The sequence below is a fragment of the Mercenaria mercenaria genome, chromosome 6 (assembly GCF_021730395.1).
Source record: "Mercenaria mercenaria strain notata chromosome 6, MADL_Memer_1, whole genome shotgun sequence".
In the NCBI taxonomy this organism is placed as follows: Eukaryota; Metazoa; Mollusca; class Bivalvia; order Venerida; family Veneridae; genus Mercenaria; species Mercenaria mercenaria.
Window position 1 is genome coordinate 85,838,517 of NC_069366.1, and position 18,771 is coordinate 85,857,287.

General features: G+C 35.3%; 1 protein-coding gene across 8 annotated transcripts in view; it reads left to right on the top strand.

Annotated features, from left to right (window-relative positions):
* The window catches only part of LOC123548325 (dynein axonemal heavy chain 5-like), a 146,568-nt gene that overhangs the window by 74,557 nt on the left and 53,240 nt on the right, over window positions 1-18,771 (top strand). For all 8 annotated transcript variants that reach the window (XM_053546534.1, XM_053546536.1, XM_045335501.2 and 5 more), the window contains 13 exons: window positions 1,391-1,692; window positions 2,184-2,424; window positions 7,651-7,850; window positions 8,213-8,366; window positions 8,860-9,023; window positions 9,629-9,836; window positions 10,596-10,757; window positions 11,053-11,277; window positions 11,807-11,979; window positions 12,368-12,546; window positions 12,789-12,976; window positions 16,517-16,711; window positions 17,924-18,220. In XM_053546534.1, coding sequence (XP_053402509.1) covers window positions 1,391-1,692; window positions 2,184-2,424; window positions 7,651-7,850; window positions 8,213-8,366; window positions 8,860-9,023; window positions 9,629-9,836; window positions 10,596-10,757; window positions 11,053-11,277; window positions 11,807-11,979; window positions 12,368-12,546; window positions 12,789-12,976; window positions 16,517-16,711; window positions 17,924-18,220 — 2,688 coding nt within the window. The remainder of the gene's footprint in view (window positions 1-1,390; window positions 1,693-2,183; window positions 2,425-7,650; window positions 7,851-8,212; window positions 8,367-8,859; window positions 9,024-9,628; window positions 9,837-10,595; window positions 10,758-11,052; window positions 11,278-11,806; window positions 11,980-12,367; window positions 12,547-12,788; window positions 12,977-16,516; window positions 16,712-17,923; window positions 18,221-18,771) is intronic.

Genomic DNA, 18,771 nt, shown 5'->3' on the forward strand with positions numbered 1-18,771 from the left:
AGTGGGTCATGTCACTTAAAAAACTAGGTCAGTAGGTCAAATAATAAAAAAACCTTGTGACCTCTCTAGAGGCCATACTTTTCATGGGATCTGTATGAAAGTTGGTCTGAATGTTCATCTTGATAATATCTAGGTCAGGTTTGAAACTGGGTCAACTGCGGTCAAAAACTAGGTCAGTAGGTCTAAAATTATTAAAATCTTTTGACTTCTCTAGAGGCCATATTTTTCAATGGATCTTCATGAAAATTGATCTGAATGTTCACCTTGATGATATCTAGGTCAGTTTCGAAACTGGGTCACGTGCGGTCAAAAACTAGGCCAGTAGGTATAAGAATAGAAAAACCTTGTGACCTCTCTAGAGGCCATATTTTTCATGAGATCTTCATGAAAATTAGTGAGAATGTTCACCTTGATGATATCTAGGTAAAGTTCAAAACAGGGTCACGTACCTTCGAAAACTAGGTCAATAGGTCTAATAATAGAAAAACCTTGTGACCTCTCTAGAGACCATATTTTTCAATGGATCTTCATGAAAATTGGTCTGAATTTTTATCTTGATAATATCTAGGTCAAGTTCAAAACTGAGTCATATGAGCTCAAAAACTAGGTCACTATGTCAAATAATAGAAAAAACAACGTCATACTCAAAACTGGGTCATGTGGGAAGAGGTGAGCGATTCAGGACCATCATGGTCCTCTTGTTTGTTACTATTCTGTATACATACAGTCTATATACATAAAGTCCACATAATTATGCAATCTTGTGTGCGTCAAATTGCAATGTACTGTGTCAGTGCATGCTGGGGGTACATTCATCACCTTTAGTGATAGCTCTAGTTTGGTCCAATCTTAATGAAAATTGGTCAGAATATTTTGTTTCCATGAAATCACTTGGTAAAACATGTTTACACTGTTATGGTGTGTTACTCAGGTGAGCGGCCTAGGGCCATCTTGGCCCTCTTGTTTTGTGTGTGGCGGGGAGGGGGGTGAAATTATGGATTTCTGCTTATCAAGATAAAATAATGGAAGTTTTGCTAATTCATTGGGCTTTAATTTTGTAGATTGATTCAACCACGAAATCGAGGGAAAATAATTCACCCCATGAATATTAAAGATTGCACAGTTTATAATGGTTACTGAATATTCTTCAGTTTTACATATTTGTGATTTTTTAGCATTTTAAAGTTTTGTTTATAATGAACAAACTATTAACTTATTTAATAATAAATGAATTATAAAAGCACAATATAAGAAAGGAAAATACTGTCTTGTGAGGATGGACTGCTAAATATTCATTCAATTTTGAGTAAAAAGAAGCGTTTTCTTATTGTTTGGCAATAGTCTCTCGTGTTACCAAAACCAGAAGTCAATTTTCAATTTTTTTTTCTAGGCCGGGCCAATGGTACCAGGTGTAGCTCCACGTGAAGCATCTGACCGTCTGGTGATTTGTCAGAACACATTTGATATTCTGTACAAGAAATTCTGTACATACACCGGAGGAGAGGAGCTATTTGGTCTTCCGGTCACCGAATATCCGGAACTGCTCAAGATCAAGAAAGAGCTCAACTTGCTGCAGAAGTTATACGGCTTGTACAATGCGGTCATTGATACTGTCCACGGCTACTATGATATTCTTTGGGCTGATATTAACATTGAGAAGATCAACAATGAACTCATTGAGTTTCAAAATAAGTAAGTTAAAAATTGGTTTCAAAGTTACGTCTCTCATAATTATGAGTTATTCAGATAATACCACTGTATTATTTATCTACACACATTTTAAAGTTACTGTTGCAGTCTTCTTAATCCTCCTTCACCGATGTGGGTTCAAGCCTCACTTGGAGCGTAGATTTCATGTGAGGAAGCCATCTAGCTGGCTTAAGGAAGTTTAGTGGTTATACCCAGGTGCCCACCAGTGATGAAGTAATGCACGGTTGGGCACCTGGGGTCTTTCTCCACAATTAAAAGCTGGAAAGTTGCCATATGACATGTGACTAAGTCGGTGTGATGTTAAACCCAACAAAACAAACTGCCTAATCCATATTCTGTCATAAAGTTCGGTAAAACTCAATGAAAAGAAACCAAAGACATTCCTTATGATAGTCAAACTTCTATTTTAAGAAAAACTTTATGATCTTTCATTTGCAGAATACAGATTTAATATTTGTTTCTTTTAAATCCAGATGTCGCAAACTTCCAAGAGCACTGAAAGACTGGCCAGCGTTTGAAGATCTAAAGAAGACCATTGATGATTTCAATGAGATGGTTCCCCTTCTTGAACTGATGACCAATAAAGCGATGAAGCCAAGACACTGGAACAGGATGGCTGAGGTCACAGGTCACGTGTTTGACATAGAGAGCGATAACTTCACACTACGTAACATTCTACAAGCTCCGCTACTGGAATTCAAGGAAGATATTGAGGTATGAATTAAACTATGTTTGTACCAAAATTAAGGTTAAATGTATATGTTTTTCAAACAGAAGTATTTTTCGAATCTGTCAGACAGCTGCAATTTTTCCTTCTTTAATAGGGTCCGTAAAACAGACCCTTTCTCAGTTGAAAAAATGACTATTTTTCCATCAGATAAAAATATCCCATAAAAAGACCTACAAAAAACTTCAAAACAGCCGTGATCCCGACATCCAAATCGGCAAATACTCTATTAAAATTCAGAATAAATTCTCTAATGCCAGCAAAGTGCGAATTTAATCGATCACGCCTAAAAGTCATAACCAGTTTTCATGACCATACAAATAAATATGTTAATTTGTTTATTAGTCCCCTACTGGTTGAAAACCAGTTTCAGGGACTATAGGAATGCACTTTTCCGTCTGTCCGTCCGTCCGTCTGTCCGTCCGTCCGTCCGCAATTTCGTGTCCGGTCCATAACTCTGTCATCCATGAAGGGATTTTAATATTACTTGGCACAAATGTTCCCCATGATGAGACGACGTGTCATGCGCAAAACCCGGACCCCTAGCTCAAAGGTCAAGGTCACAATTGGAGGTCAAAGGTCAACAGGGCTTTTTTCCTGTCCAGTCCATAACTCTCCCATCCATGAAGGGATTTTAATATTACTTGGCACAAATGTTCCCCATGATGAAAGGACGTGTTGTGCGCAAATCCCGGACCCCTAGCTCAAAGGTCAAGGTCACAATTGGAGGTCAAAGGTAAACAGGGCTTTTTTCCTGTCCGGTCCATAACTCTCCCATCCATGAAGAGATTTTAATATTACTTGGCACAAATGTTCCCCATGAGGAGATGACGTGTCATGTGCAAAACCTGGACCCCTAGCTTAAAGGTCAAGGTCACAATTGGAGGTCAAAGGTCAACAAGGCTTTTTTCCTGTCCGGTCCATAACTCTCCCATCTATGAAGGGATTTTAATATTTTTTGGCACAAATGTACCTCATAATAAGACGATGTGTCATGCACAACTTTCAGACCCCTAGTTCAAAGGTCAAGGTCACACTTAGCAGTCAAATGTTAACATAGCATGAACAGGGTCTGTTTCGTGTCCGGTCCATAACTCTGACATTCATTAAGGGATTTTAATATCACTTAGCACAAGTGTTCCCCATGATGAGACGACGTGTCATGCGCAAATCCCGGACCCCTAGCTCAGAGGTCAAGGTCACAATTGGGGGTCAAAGGTCAACAGAGTTTTTTTCCTGTCCCGTCCATAACTCTGCCATCCATGAAGGGATTTTAATATTACTTGGCACAAATGTTCCCCATGATGAGACAACATGTCATGCGCAAAGCGCAGACCCTTAGCTCAAAGGTCAAGGTCACAATTGGAGGTCAAAGGTCAATAAGGTGTTTTCCCTGTCCGATCCAGAACTCTGTCATCCATCAAAGGATTACAATATATCTTGGCATAAATGTTTCCCATGGTGAGATGACGTGTCATGCGCAACACCCAGTACCCTAGCTTAAAGATCAAGGTCACACTTTGAGATCAAAGGTCAAGAGGATTTTTTTCCTGTCCGGTCTATTACTTTGTCATGCAAAGCAGGATTTAGATATCAGTTGGCACAAATATTCCCCAGGATGAGACAACATGTCATGCGCAAGAACCAGGTCCCTAGGTCTAAGGTCAAGGTCATATTTAGAGGTCAAAGGTCAAATTCAAGAATGACTTTGTAAGGAACATTTCTTCTTCATGCATGGAGGGATTTTGATGTAACTTGGACCAAATGTTCACCACCATGAGGCACTCTTGTTTTTAGAATTACGTCCCTTTGTTGTTACTATAAATAGATTTTATTTTAACTTTTTTATTACTGGCGGTAGAGAAAAATCGAGACCACTTCTCTGTGGTACAGCATGCATGTTACATCCAATTTTTAGGTGTATTTTGACCTATCTCTACCTGGTAAAGAGTTTATTGTGGACTTATATTATATAGATTTTTTTTTTTTTTTTTTTTTTAAAGATTAGTTTCCCTTTGTTGTTACTATAAATAACTTGCATGATAACATTTTTATAATCAGCCAAAAAAATTCAATATGAAAACAACTGTGGGTTTTTATATATGCACATTTTAATCCAAGTGTGTTGTTATCACATATTGTATATGTAGTACAATATTGTTTATACATCATTGACAGATATCAGTTCATTATGTTATACTGCAGTAGAGAAAATTAGGTTCCTTCCAGTAGGGGACTTTGTATTGCATGGCAATACTTCATTCACTTGTTACACAAATTTCCCAATTCAGGTGAAAACGATGCGATTTTTCCCAATTCAGTCGGACACGGACGCTTTTCCAAACTGGCAAAAAAAATCGCTGACACAGTCTGAATAATGTATCTCTTGAATTTTTTATAACAATTTATAGATTATTAGATTTGTGTCAAGAAATATTAAGAGTTCTGTAGTGGAATTATTGTGCGACTTGAGGAGCTCTTTTTCCAGGAAAAATGAGTGAATATTTCTCAAGGCAAATCTTATTATAATGATCTTTTTATTACATTAGTACCTACACTTTTGATATTATATAACTTATATAAATTTGTTCTTTAGCCTGAGTAAAATTGAAAATATCGTTGATGAACAATTAACAGTAACACACAGTAATGATTTTGCAAATGATGTCATGCCCTTGATGTGAAATTTGAACGTCAGGATGGAAAAATACTGATGTTTGAGGTTCCCTTGTAACTTACAGGAGTTTAGAAATGAGTACATAGTTACTGACTTTAATGGTTACTCGTTTTAGGTTAAATAATATTCAAGACGATGTGCAGTTTGCATAATCCAGGTCACTAGGTCAAAGATTAAGGTCATTTTCGAATGTCAAAGGTCATGATTACTAGATTTATATTTCCTGTGTAAAAGCCATGTCTGGAACTTTATTCACGTGAAGTGATAGCTCGAGTTCATATTATTTTGTGTTGTGTTCAGATGAAGTTTGGTAACAGTGAAATTAATAAAATCAAAAAATACAACTGCTTGTTACAATAAAAGTTTCAAATATAATCAGCTGTGAATGTCGTATTTCAATAAACCTTGTAAAGATATGAAATAAAAGTTTCTGTTTTACAGGTAGAGCTGGACCCAGTTGTTCGAAACTTTAATGGGCTGTAAAGCTATCAGCCTGTTAAATTTTGATTCAAGATACTAGTCTTGGTTGGAAACACTAACATGATGTTTTAATTTTACTGTAAAGATGTTTTAGTGTTTATAATCCTTAACACGTACATTTGTTTTTCTAAGTTTTCTAAACTGTCGAAATATAACTCTATATGTTAGTCTACCGTTAGCTTAATTGCGTGTTAATATTTCGAGCAACTGGGTCCTGTTAGCTTTTAAATTGTCAGAGTAATAATTGAAAAGGACTAATTGTTGTCGACTATGAATTTTAGAGTAACTGCAATGAAGTAAAAATATTTCCTTGTAAATAATTAGTATCATTGTGCATTGACAGTATTATATAGAATAAGATATTATGTACCAATAGCATTTAAATGAGATGACGGGTGACCTAGAAATGAGGGTAAACTTCACAATTTTTCTCTCGAAAATTTTTAGATCTATGTGCATGGAATCATGTTCTTTTTTAAACTGCATATTTTTTTTGTAGATCATTATATATGTATGAATGTTGCAATTTCGGGTAAAACTGATGTTTTATATTTCTCCAAAAACACAAAGAGATGTTATTATGTTAGCTAATATTTATTTAAATATGGACATAAGTCTGCCTGTATTATGTGTTATTACGTGACTCCTCAAGTGTATAATTTGCAGGTCCATAGTTTATGCTATTGACCAGTCAACACCTGTTTGCTGGGTATTAGAGTCAAAACTTAAAAAATAACCTGTGATACTTTTATTTCTGATGTAATATAATAAAACACTTATTTCAATTGCCAGTAAAAAGTATAAAAAATTATATTGGTTGAGACCAAAGGCTATAGTTTTGTATATTGACTTGAAAGCCATTTCATTTAGAGAAAGTAGTCATTTCTTGGTGTTTTTGGCTGAATATCAGTACCATTGCATTGAGCATGTTTTTAGAATAGAAATTCACAATGTTTTTATTTCAGCATTATTTTCCTCTTAGGACACAAGCCATTTAAAATTGTTTATGTCCCAAAATGTTACTGAAAAAACGGAATATTGTATACCCTCGAATAAATGCCCCTGGGGTTATGAATTGTGCAAAGGATAGATGGTGGGGGAAGAGGGGTGCAGGTATTAAGAGCACCAGTTTCAAATTATTAGGAAAGGAGGGGGCATTTATACAGGCGGTACAGTTTATTACTGGATCAGAAATAACAAATTATGTTTTTTTTTCTTTTATTTGCAATTGTCCATTAATGCAGGGAAGCCATTTTGAAGCATATAGGTTTATTCTTCAGCGTTATAATAAACATATATCAATTGTTAAATCACCTAAACTGCAAAAAAGAATAGCGGTAAAAATTCACAAAATATATATGTACATATGGAATAAACCATTTGTAATATCACTTTAATTGCAGAAAAATAGCCTTAAAATGTTTACAACAATTCACTATAGTAACTGAATGCTCACCTTTACAGTTCACTTTATATAAAAGTGTCACTTTCAAATATTTTATTTATTTTGCATTAAAAATATTAATAATTGCTATAAAAGACGTAAATAGATAGAAGCAGTTAAGTTAAATATACGTTTCTGTTCTGTTATACAACTGAAAGCATCTATAGCTGATAAATATTTCTTTGTAAATGTTAATGCTTTGGTATAAAGTTTGAAATTTCTGAGAAACAAATGTAATTTTTTCAACCTGTGCTTGCGTATTTACAGGTCAGCAATTAAATATTGTTGCGTCAGTGTTAAACTGTTCTTGCTGCCTAACCATGATGACGAAAAAGCAGATACAGCAGTTTCACACTATTAAGAAAAACACGCAAAAACAATATTTTTTCTGAGTTTCTTACTGTTAGGAAAGGTTCTTACAGTTGATATTAAATATATTATTATTCCTATAAAGCTTTTAAGGGACATTGATTTACAAAGGTCTTTCTAAGTGGCCTTTCCTTCTTTTCATTAAGATAGCTCACATGCTAAAAGCAGAAACTGTTGCAAAATGCTTTAAAGAACCATGTATTTTGTGATAAATGTTGATTATTTTCTTTAAATATTCTCTAGGATATCTGTATCTCAGCTGTGAAAGAGAAGGACATTGAAGCCAAGCTGAAACAGGTAATTGCAGACTGGAACAACCAGGAATTCACGTTTGGAAACTTCAAGAATCGTGGGGAGCTTTTGCTACGTGGAGATACAACCAGCGAGATTGTCTCCCTCATGGAAGATTCTCTTATGGTGCTCAGTTCCCTAATGAGTAACAGGTAAAATTTTAACCCTTACACTGCTAAATTTCTGTAATGAACTTGTCCATCTTTCAATTTGGACAGTACCAGTAACAGTCAAAAGGGGTGCTTACTAAAAAGATACTGAATGGCAAACAGTGCAGATCATGATCAGTCTGCATGGATGTGCAGGCTGATCATGATCTACACTGGTCGTAAAGGCAGAATCAGTCGTGTCCAGCATGATAAGGGTTAAACATATTCACTGAAGACTGTTATATCTAAAGTTACTTTTTCCTGACAAAAGGTTTAATGTAGAAAGTTGTCTTTTGAATATAGTGGGTACTACCAACCATTTCCATATGTTCCTTGTTTTACAATAACTTTTTTCTGTACAACAGATACAACACACCATTCAAGAAGCAGATTCAAACCTGGGTGCAGAACCTGACTAACTCATCAGAGATCATTGAGAACTGGATGGTTGTGCAAAATCTGTGGGTATACCTGGAAGCTGTCTTTGTCGGTGGTGACATAGCCAAACAGTTGCCAAAAGTAAGTTAATCTCTGTTCAGAAGATTAAACAAAATATCCGGGTAATATGTGCACTGAAACAGCTTTAATGAGAGCGAAGCACAGTCAGATATGTTAAAATCTTTCATCCTTTGTTCACCTGTTTGAAATAAATACAAGAAATTGTGTTTATTGAGGAAGCATTTTATGTCCCATCTTTTGCTTTTTCTGAATCTTACTTATCTTGAGGTAAAGTTATAACAATCAACAATTTCTCTGTACTTTCATATCATGGTAAACTACTGCTGCATTCTCTGGCCATTAATATAAGTCATAGAAGCATGTGAATTTCCATATAGCCGAGAAAGCTGAAATTGTGTTTGCAGAATCCATAATAGAACGGAATTGACTGTTTTTCATTATGGGTCCACTGTCATTTATAAGGTGAAAATAATATAGAACTAAAGCTATTAGTTACATTTGTACTTAATTATTGTTTCATTTACATTACTTTTAATTCTATTTCTGCCTATAGGAAGCCAAGAGGTTCAGTAACATTGATAAGTCTTGGATAAAGATAATGACTCGTGCGCACGAGACTCCAAACGTTGTCCAGTGCTGTGTTGGTGATGAAACATTGATGCAGTTGTTGCCTCATTTACTCGAGCAGTTGGAACTTTGCCAGAAATCTCTAACTGGGTATGTTATCTGCATGTTTCCTTTTAACCCTTACCCTGCTAAATTTCTATAATGAACTTGTCCATCTTTCAATTTGGACAGTACCATTAACTGTTAAAAAGGGTGCCTTCCAAAAAGGTACTCACTGAATGGCGAACAGTGCAGATCTTGATCAGACTGCATGGATGTACAGGCTAATCATGATCTACACTGGTCGCAAAGGCAGAATCAATCATGCCTAGCATGATAAGGGTTAAGAACAGAGTGTAAGCAGTTTTCAGATATAAGAGAATAATTCCAGTATAACTTTCTATATCAAAATTACCATATCATATTATATCATTGTAGATCTATATTATGGGCATTTTAATTGATATCAAGCAATAAGTGTGAAAGAAAAGAAGATAATTCCCTATCTGAAGAAGTAATGATACATTTAAAATATTCACTAGTAACTTAAATCAAAAGTTGGTAAAATTCATACTAACAGTTTTTTTATCATATAATCAAAACTGACTGCAGTTAATACTTATTTTGTTAACTTCGATATATATATACAGTACTTTGCTAAATAATTTAATTATTGCTAAGTGTTTAAACCTAATAGTTTATTTGTTCACAATCAGGTACCTGGAGAAGAAGAGACTGTTATTCCCAAGATTTTTCTTTGTGTCTGATCCTGCCCTGCTGGAGATCCTGGGTCAGGCGAGCGACCCTCACACCATCCAGGCTCATCTCTTGTCTGTGTTTGACAACATAAAGACTGTAAAATTCCATGAGAAGTTCTATGATAACATTCTGTCTGTGCATTCAACAGAGGGTGAAACTGTAGATGTAAATATTGTTTTAATTTTTTTGCTCGTAATTTTGGAACTTTCAAAATCTGTCAGAGGATTAAATATAGCAGCTGAGTGCATTAATTATTCTTTCTGTACTTCATTTTGTTGAAGCATGATCTGGTTGAAGAATTCCAATGACTTTTTTATGCCCCCGAAAGGAGGCATATTAGTTTTCAACTGTCCGTCCGTTCGTTCGTCACAATGTTAACTTTTTGCATGAAGGCAACGTTAACTTTTTGCATGAAGGCACTTTGCTCGCGAACCACTGCACCCAGGACCTTCAGACTTCACATGCTAATAGTACTTATTGAGTACACGACCCCTATTGACTTTGGGGTCAAAGGTCAAGGTCACCAGGTCAAAGGTCAAGGCGCTGCAGGGGCATTTGTCACCATTAGTGACAGCTCTTGTTTAATAAACAAAAGCTTGGTATGTTAACCAAGATTGTTGTAATAATGGCCAAATAAAATGTATAGGTCCATGTGCGTAATTTTTACCAATTCACCAAATATCAATTGGGAGTCTTTACATTGATGCTTATTTTTTGTTATTAATTTGAACTATTTTACATCAAAATCTATCTATATTAAAAATAAACATTGATAAATTGATAGATTTGTGGCAACTTTTATACTACCTGTTTAAAGGCTTACCAGGCATTGTTCTTGTTTTTTCATATATTATATGATGTTACGTGGTCACTTCCAGTTAATCAAACATGCAGGACTACTTTAAATCACAACTTATATTTTAGCTTGAGAAAACAGTGAAGGCTGAAGGAAATGTTGAAGTCTGGTTGATGTCATTGATGAAAATGGCCCAGAAGTCATTGCACGGAGTCATCCGTACTGCTGCCATGGCGATACAAGACCAGAGCTTCCAGCTGCTAGAGTTCCTGGGAATGTTCCCTGCTCAGGTATATACAGTGTTGTAAATATTTGAAGTAATTTCTTACTTTAATTTATTCATTATTAAAAGTGATATTTTTTCAAGTTTTGTTTTGTTTTGTCACTCGTAAACTTTTTGTAAAAACTTGATGAAAATCTTACATCTGTTTTAGATAGGGTTGAGATTAAATCAGTTAAAATGTATACTGTTGAAACACTGTAATTTCAATTCCTTCATGTATATAATGCACTCAAGTGATAAATAATTTAAGATACTTTATTAAATTCCATGTAGGAGAATCTCACACCATGCCTCACTTTCAGGTTGGCTTACTTGGTATACAAATGATCTGGACCCGTGATTCCACAGATGCTCTAACCTCGGCCAAATATGATCGTAAGGTGATGGGTCAGACAAACCAGGCATTCCTTGAGTTGCTCAATATGCTGATTGACCAGACAACACGTGACCTTGGTAAGGTGGAGAGAACCAAGTTTGAGACCCTGATTACCATCCATGTCCACCAGAGAGATATTTTTGATGACTTAGTAAGTATATTATTAAAATAGTCCAGTTGAGATAGTGAAGGTACTCACTCACAAGGGAAAAGGAAAGTGCTCTCCCAAATGGAGGGACAAATTTTCTGTTGCCGTATACTGTAAATTTCCCTTTCCCCATGTGTTGGTATTTTTGAAGGACTAATTTTTGTGGATTTCACAGTTGTGTCAACCCACGAAATTAAATTCCAATGAACAATTAAAATTCATCAAATGTTGAATTTCATAATTTCAGATTCCTATGAACTTGGTGTTTTGACCAAAGGCATGAAATTTCATGCACATGAAATTTTAATGTTTTGCGCTATTTACAATTTTACATAAAGAAAATACAGAAATATTTGTTATTGTTGAATACATGAAAGTACCCAGGCAAGATGTGGAATTTGGTTCATATTTAAAATGTATTGTAAAGACAGTGATGAATGAAAAAAAAAATTTTTAAGGAAACACTTTCTTTGTAATTTTTTAGATGACGTCTTTTATATTTACCAAAGATCTATGCTCCTTTTTCGTTTAGGTCCGCATGCATGTGAAGTCACCAACAGATTTCGAATGGTTGAAGCAGTCAAGATTTTACTTTATTGAAGACCAGGATAAATGTGTGATCTCCATCACTGATGTTGACTTTATCTACCAGAATGAATTCCTTGGTTGTACTGAGCGTCTTGTCATCACACCCCTTACTGACAGGTATGACCGCACTAAATTCCAAATTTACACGTGTATATCAATTTATATGTGTAAAATAGAATTGCCCAATTTTGTGCAGGTTCCTAGCACTGTCACTGCTGTATTTGAAAACATCGTTTAATCTTATTTGCATGACAGTCTAAAGGAAAAATTGTATTTTTTTATTTTCAAATGTAACAAGTTATGCAATAGGTAACACAAGATCTTTTATTTTAGGTACAAAAATGATGTTAATCCAAGACTTTAGGCATAATTTTTAATGGGCATTTATCTGCAAAGACAATATTTGGTAGGTGTGTACATTAACAAAATATATTAAGTTTTGTAAGATTTTCTGTGTAAATAGTGGCATCCTTGCATGTATAATGATGTTGTTACACACTTCCAGGTGTTATATCACACTTGCACAAGCTCTCGGTATGTCTATGGGCGGAGCTCCTGCTGGTCCAGCCGGTACTGGTAAAACAGAAACAACCAAGGACATGGGTCGTTGTCTCGGCAAATACGTAGTTGTCTTCAACTGTTCAGATCAGATGGACTTTAGAGGTCTTGGACGTATCTTCAAAGGTATTTTCTAAAGAGAATTTCTTTATATTAATTTTTTCATCCCATGGAGTTTTTAAACTGAAATTTAGATACTAATGAAATTCTTTAATGTCTGCTTCAGATCTTTCTATTTTTAATTTGTACAGGTACATGAAAAACCAGAATAAGTATTTGTTTAATTAAGTTGAAACAATAAGATCTTTCAGTGAATTCTGTTCAAATTATTTTCTTTTCAATTAATAATAATATTTTCTTATCAACAGGTTTGGCACAGTCTGGATCATGGGGTTGCTTTGATGAGTTTAACCGTATCGAACTTCCGGTATTGTCGGTGGCAGCCCAACAGATTGCTGTGGTACTTCAGAGCAAGAAAGAACGCAAGAAGGCCTTTGTCTTCACTGATGGTGACAATGTCTCGCTTAATATGGAGTTTGGAATCTTCTTGACAATGGTATGTTATGCATAGATAGACAAACATCTAAATCCCTTCTTCTTACTCTATGATTTTCAATTGATATTAAATGTTTTCATTATTGTTCATATAAACATTTGATATTTGAATATATAGTTAATTGCAGGGGGCTGTGACCAGTTTACATTGCAGCAGCATTAAATCCAACTCATTCCCAACAATTATCCTACTATTGTCTCTCATATCTTTAAACCTTAACTTGGTGTTTTCTCCTTCCTTTCTGCTTCTGTAAAATCATAATTTTTTGCGAGGAACTTATTTTCTCTTTATCCACTAACTGTATCTGCAAAAATAAATTTGAAAGTGTTATCATTGTTATAAATATGGTAGCCTTGAAGCCTCAAAAGATGGTCATATTTAGCAGGCATTGTACTGCACATACCAATTTTTAAGAGCAATATAGGAAATTTTTAACATTACGAAAATGTCTGATTTTATAGTAAGTTTGAAATACAGGAAAATATTAATTACTCATTGTCTCAATGGGGATGAGCAATATGCTTGGGTAACTGGGGATTCGAGGGAGGAAAACATAGAAAATATAAGAAAAACGGATCGGGAATATAATTATGATTTGCTCAAGGCAGCCCTGGTGCTGGAGCCATTGATACTCACGTGAGCGGTGTTTCACTGTAGAAAAGTTTACGCTATAGGTAATTTTCATCAATATTCCAGACAGACACAAACTTGTTAACCAGTTAGTATGTACTTGTATAGATTTAAGTTCTTAATTTCTACTGAATTTGACTAGACATTTTGTAGGATTTTAAAGAAATGTTGATAATTTATTATTAATTTGAGATACATTTTGCAGAATAATAGAACACGACTCATGCTTCATTTTGATGGGGTAACCATGGACATGCAAGCTTGTTACATTTTTATTTTGTCTTTTTTAAAGATACCTTATTTTGGTGCATATAGGTCACACTTTTTCTACCCATTTTGCTGCTTGAAAAAGTTCCTGCGACCTATACGACAGAACATTGCCAGCAGAGTTTTTTTCAGGCCAATTTTCTGACCGTAGCTCTCGCAAATTACGTGCATCTGTTACGAACGAACAAAATGGATAAAAAATATCAATATCGGCGACTTTTCAACCAATAGCGGTTACTTTCAATAAAATATATCATAAATAACCCATACAGACTATTAAAATTACGAATGACTTTAATTCAAAGATGTTTTTGCAGTTTGAATTACGTTTGTTTCTACTTTTGTTTTACCGGAAGCTATTGACATGTACTTCGGGTTGGATAAAATCCGGACAGATCCGTCCTCCATTCCAAACATTGTTTATACTATTTTTTAGCGTATTAAAAAACTTGAAAGATAATTTTTTACTTTTGATTTTTAAATAAAAGAAAAAAATCCAAAAAGAGATATTTTGTTAATCTTTTTACTCAGAATCAAAAGAACGCGGTTAATTACTTGACACAGAAACTGGTGTTATAATTGCTGTGCAAACAATTCACACTTAGACTTGCATAATTACAGAATGTAAACGCAAACCGTCTGCTGCAAATTAGTGTCAAAAAGCCGCTTTTCTTTGATGTAGTCTGTTACCGATACTGTTGTTGGTACGAAACGGTTGGGATCGAAAATAACTCTGTCCGATTTCCACCAATCAGATTCGGATAATAATTCAGTTTGTGGCATCAATATGGCCACCGCCATAAGTTTTTTGCCGGTAAATATTAAATATTGCTGGGGAAAAAATCCGAAATCTAACTGCGACTAATACGCTAGAACTTAAATTTTCCGACCATTTTCAGAGCAAAAATTAGATGCGGACTATACATTACCGCGACCTATACACACCAGAATACGGTAGCTTATGTTCTCTTGTAATATCCATCTTCCATGATGTTGTGCACCTCAAATGATACCGGGGTACCTTCAACCCCTCTCCCATTTTTATATTTTTGACATGTTTGCTTTTCATGAAGTATGCTGAAATTGTATTTCACCCATCTTATCGTCATCTTTGCTTTCTCCTCTTTTATTTCTGTTTAAGTTGTTACTAGGTAAAGAATAATGATATGATAACGTCTTAGCTGGCCTGGTTAGCTCAATAGGCAGAGCACTTTAACTTCCAGTCTATAAGTCAAAGGTTTGAATCCCATTTGACACTCCTATGGACATGTAAATACAGTGGTATTTGTAAAAGATACAAGTACCATTAAATACCAGTAAGAAGCAAAATGGTCCCTTTCGAATTTGCAAGGGGTCTCCATGGGTGATTGCTTTTTGTTGCTGACATGAATTCATTTGTCCCTCACCATCCAGCTGGCTCACAGAAGGTCAATGGTTTTACCCAAATGTCCACACATGCCTAAATTAATGCCAGGAGCACTACCTCAGGTCTCCCTCCACTATTAAAAGCTGGAAAACTGTATGACCAAATTTATGTTGGGTTGACTTAAAATGAGAAAAAGCATCAAACTTTTATATTTGCAGAATATTAGACTGGCTTCTCATAGGCATTTTACAATTGTGGTATAGCATTGTTGGATAATGTCAAAACGAGCCACACCATGAGAAAACCAACATAGTGCGTTTGTGACCAGTGTGGATCCAGACCAGCCTGCGCATCCGCGCAGTCTGGTCAGGATCCATGCTGTTTACTAATGGTTTCTCTCATTGCCATAGGCTTTGAAAGTGAACAGTATGTATCCTGACCAGACTGCATGGATGCGCAGGCTGGTTGGATCCATGCTGGTCGCAAACGCACTGTGTTGGTTTTCTCATGGCGCAGCTCAAATATAGTCATAAAATTGTGCTTGATATTGCTTGATAGGAACTACACACAGCTGAACTATATACATGTACATGGTGGTATATTTGTGCTCTTTCTTGTGATTTTCACAGGAGTAATGTTTGCATGCAGCACCTATCATATCAAACTCATAGGATCATCTTCATCATCTTCATCATCACATTGTCAACAACTCATCAACTAATGTATCAGATGATATTTTCTTTTAAAATGATTACGTTACTGTTATTAATCTGGAAATATTCCAGTGAATATTTCTTTAAATGTTCCATTCAAGACATGTTCTGTTGTTGTTGTTTTTTACATGAAATACATATTTTCTTTTCAGTAATAAATAACATAATATTGAGATTGAAACATACAGTTTAGAGGAGTCATTTTCACATCACAAACATTTTCATAAATCATTTCATGTAAATATTCGTATGAAATAAAATTTAATGGCCTTCCCAGGTGTATAGATATGACCATTGGCATTCCTGCATATATGAAATGTATGTGTTATGTATGAGAAACATATAACAAAAATAAAACTCATTACTTTTCTTCTAAATTTGTTGCTATGAATTTCCTCATATCTTCACTCTTATGTTTTTCAGCTAGCTCTTGGTTATATATGACCTTTTTTGCGTTGATTTGCTGTAAAATCTTTTCTTTCCTGTAAAATTCTTTCATTTTCATTTTTTAAAAACTTAGTGTTTGGTTTGCAAATATGATTAGTTTGCATAATCCTGTTTTAGAACCCTGGATATGCTGGAAGACAGGAGTTACCAGAGAATTTGAAGATCAACTTCCGTACCGTGGCCATGATGGTACCGGACCGACAGATTATTATTCGTGTCAAACTGGCCAGTATTGGTTTCATTGAAAACGTGATCTTGGCTCGCAAATTCTTCACATTGTACAAACTATGTGAGGAACAGCTCACAAAACAGGTTTGTTATACATTTTTATGATATCAAGTGAACTGAAGTAATTCATGTTTTTTTGTGAATTCTGGAAGATCCAGATGTGAACTAGACTGCATTTTAAATGGCCCTGGGAGTGGTAGTAAGGTATATTTGAATAGTTAAGATTTTTTATGCCCCCGAAGGGAGGCATATAGTTTTTGAACCGTCTGTCTGTCGGTCTGTCTGCAATTTTCATGTCCGGTCCATATCTTTGTCATCCATGGATGGATTTTCATATAACTTGGCATGAATGTGTACCACAGAAAGACGACGTGTCGCGCGCAAGACCCAGGTCCGTAGCTCAAAGGTCAAAGTCACACTTAAGACGTTAAAGGTCATATTTCATGATAGTGCATTGATGGGCCTGTCCGGTCCATATCTTTGTCATTCATGGATGGATTTTCAAGTAACTATGCATGAATGTGTACCACAGTAAGACGACGTGTCGCGTGCAAGACCTAGGTCTGTAGCTCAAAGGTCAAGGTCACACTTAGATGTTAAAGGTCATATTTCATGATAGTGCATTGATGGGCGTGTCCGGTCCATATCTTTGTCATTCATGCATGGATTTTAAAATAACTACGCATGAATGTGTGGCACAGTAAGACGACGTGTTGCGCGCAAGACCCAGGTCCGTAGGTCAAAGGTCCTAAACTCTAACATCGGCCATAACTATTCTTTCAAAGTGCCATCGGGGGCATGTGTCATCCTATGGAGACAGCTCTTGTTTTTTTTGAATATCAATTTCATGGCAAAATTTTTTTTTCCTATGTGTACAATTGTGGCCCAGGAGAAAATAGGAAAAAAAAAATTGCAATTTTACAACTTTTTTACCTGAAAATGTTGAAATTTTATGACTGTAAATTCGAAACTGACTAGGATACTCTAAAAATTTATAAAGTTCTTATTTCCTTCCACAGTATTCATTAGAACGATGCATAATATAAAAGGTATCATCTTATATTTCATGAGAAATCTACAAAAAAGTCTTGTTACCATTGTAAAAGGTGAATAAAACTAAGTTCCTATCAGTAAAGAAAGAAAGGATATACTGGCAGTTGTATTTTTTGACATTGTATTTTTCCTCCACTGTATTGTGACTGCAGTAAAGTAATCCATATAAAAGTTCTACTTGTTTGTTTATAATGAATGTGAAATTTTGCATGACACCGTGGCAATTTATTTCTTATTCAACAGGTGCACTATGATTTTGGTTTGAGAAACATGTTGTCGTGTCTAAGAACCCTCGGTGCAGTGAAGCGAGCTAATCCCGATGACACAGAACAGACAGCAGTGATGAGAGTACTTCGTGACATGAACCTGTCAAAACTTGTCGACCAGGACGAGCCGCTTTTCCTGTCTCTGATCAATGATTTGTTCCCAGGCATCAATCTCGACAAGCAGGGTTATCCAGAACTGGAAAATTGCATCCGCCAACAGATCGTTAATGCCAAACTTATTGACCATCCCTCATGGACTCTTAAGCTTATTCAGGTAAATTATAGATGGTTTTGTACCCTTGATTGTACGCTTTTGTGGATCCATAATGACAACCAGCAAATTGTGTATATTCCATGTGCTATTTTTCCATTTTTCACAGAAAGCCATGTGTGCATTTGGTTATATTAACATCTGGAAAATGCCAAATTGCAGAACTTGAATATATTATAACACGTCAGCAAACGTGTCACTAAAGCATGTAAAGATGACAAATCAATACAATTAATTAAGTACGGGAAGACAAATTATTTAATAAATCAGTTGAATACTGATATACCCGCATACACATATATCATGATACAATTACATGCTAATGCTGTGAAACATCACATCTATCAGGTGATTTATATCAAACTGCACCAATGTATCAATGAGAATTAATAATTATATTTCTATTTCGAATGAACACAAACATCACTGAAAAGTCAAATTGTGCCTATTTCAAGTGTCAATATCACTTCTTGCACAAACACAAAGATAAAAAGTTCAACTGCGCACTAGCACACGTGCTTGAATGATCCTTGTATACCTATCAATGAAATATT